The sequence below is a fragment of the Mus pahari genome, chromosome 9 (assembly GCF_900095145.1).
Source record: "Mus pahari chromosome 9, PAHARI_EIJ_v1.1, whole genome shotgun sequence".
NCBI classification, from domain to species: Eukaryota; Metazoa; Chordata; class Mammalia; order Rodentia; family Muridae; genus Mus; species Mus pahari.
This window is the reverse complement of record NC_034598.1, coordinates 89,370,209-89,371,942: the sequence shown is the minus strand read 5'-3', so window position 1 is coordinate 89,371,942 and position 1,734 is coordinate 89,370,209. Positions and strand designations below refer to the sequence as shown.

The window sequence follows — 1,734 nt, the reverse complement described above, 5'->3', positions numbered from 1 at the left end:
TCTCTCTCTCTCTCTCTCTCTCTCTCTCTCTCTCTCACACACACACACACACACTCACACACTCACACACATGTTCCACTGCCATTTCTGTGTTCCCGCATCTCCAACCCTGCTCTTTTCTGCTTCATGAGCATAGCTCATACAAAAGTAAGTTCTTGTGTTTAATTCACAAATAAACAGATTTTAGTGTAAGTTAAATACTCCTCCATTGCCACATTTTAGTGTTACATAACATGATCTTACCCATCTTTCCCTCTGCAGGCCAGTACAGATGATGGCTTTGTATATAACCTGGATGCACGTTCAGATAAGCCAATTTTTACACTTAATGCACACAACGATGAAATCTCTGGTCTTGATCTGAGCAGTCAGATCAAAGGCTGCCTTGTGACTGCTTCTGCAGACAAATTTGTGAAGATCTGGGACATCTTAGGAGATAGGCCAAGCCTCATTCACTCTAGAGACATGAAAATGGTGAGCATCTCCCTGACGCTCTTACTGTGCTTCTGGCCTAGCCACTTGCCTTCCCTGGGAATCCCTGCATTCGAGGGTGTTGAGGTTAATTCTGAGCTAGTTAAGCTTGGTGGGAGTTACTATTTGAATTCCTTCTGGTTTACAAGTTTAATAGTCACTTGATAGGATCAAGAAGAATGGGGAGAGGACATAAGGAGTGGCCACATCTTATCTGTAACTCAGGGCTGCCTCAGGACATCTTGGAAGTTGAGGGACTAGAAATATTGGGGACTTTTTATTTACTTCTCATGACTAGCTCTGTCTACATTGAAGTTGATAATATATAGGTGAGCAAAACATTTAGAATAAGTAGTAGTCTTTAAAGACAGCAAGTACTGACTATAGAGCAAGTATTGACTATGTAGGGCACTGAGTCACATGAATAACATTAGCAGCACAGTAGCGAGTATCACAACAGTTAAAACCATGTGTGCATTCACTTAGCGCGCGCGCACACACACACACACACACACACACACACACACATATGCACACATACATATACGCACATACATACATATATGACTACTTGATTCAGTCCTTATCCCAAATGAGTTATCTCACTAAGGGGTTTTATCTTTCTTATCTTTCTGTAATGCATAGTTTTACTTACAATAATGTTTACTTATAAGGGAAGCTAGAGAGATGGCACTTATTGCTGAGCCCGGTGGCCTTGTTGTAAAAGGAGAGCCAACTCCTGCAGGTGGTCCTCTGGCCACACATGCCCACCCCGCACATAGGATAAATGTAATGTGTGCAGGTGCTTTCAGGGCTGAGGGTACAGCTTGGTGGTAGAGCACCTGCCTAGAAATCTCTGCTCCCCATCCTGCATACATGCAAAGAGACTGTTTAAGAAGAAAGACTTGATAGTGACCTATGTTATTACTGTCATGGTTTGAAAAGATGAATAAAGTTTCTGGGTGTGCACAGCAAATTAGGTAAGAAATTCCTAGACGAATGAGACCTACATAGTGCCGTTGTGACCAGCCTCATGGTTCATCCGAAATGCTTCACTTAATCTAGCTTTGAGTAACTGATCAAACCTGTTTTTAGAGAGTAGTCGGGTCAGGTTAGAGCTATCTAGTACGGAAATCACTGACTGTTCTTCTCTCCAGGGAGTTCTCTTTTGTTCCTCCTGCTGTCCTGATTTGCCATTTGTTTATGCCTTTGGAGGACAGAAAGAAGGGCTTCGGGTTTGGGACATAAGCACTGTCTCTTCAG

At 42.7% G+C, this 1,734-nt stretch overlaps 1 protein-coding gene across 1 annotated transcript in view; it reads left to right on the top strand.

Annotated features, from left to right (window-relative positions):
* Positions 1-1,730, top strand: part of Pwp1 (PWP1 homolog, endonuclein) — a gene marked incomplete at its 3' end in the record, with an annotated part of 15,235 nt that extends 13,505 nt beyond the window's left edge. Inside the window, exons 12-13 of the mRNA XM_021204284.2 lie at positions 262-474; positions 1,629-1,730. Coding sequence (XP_021059943.1) covers positions 262-474; positions 1,629-1,730 — 315 coding nt within the window. The remainder of the gene's footprint in view (positions 1-261; positions 475-1,628) is intronic.
* Between the last annotated feature and the right edge of the window lie 4 nt (positions 1,731-1,734).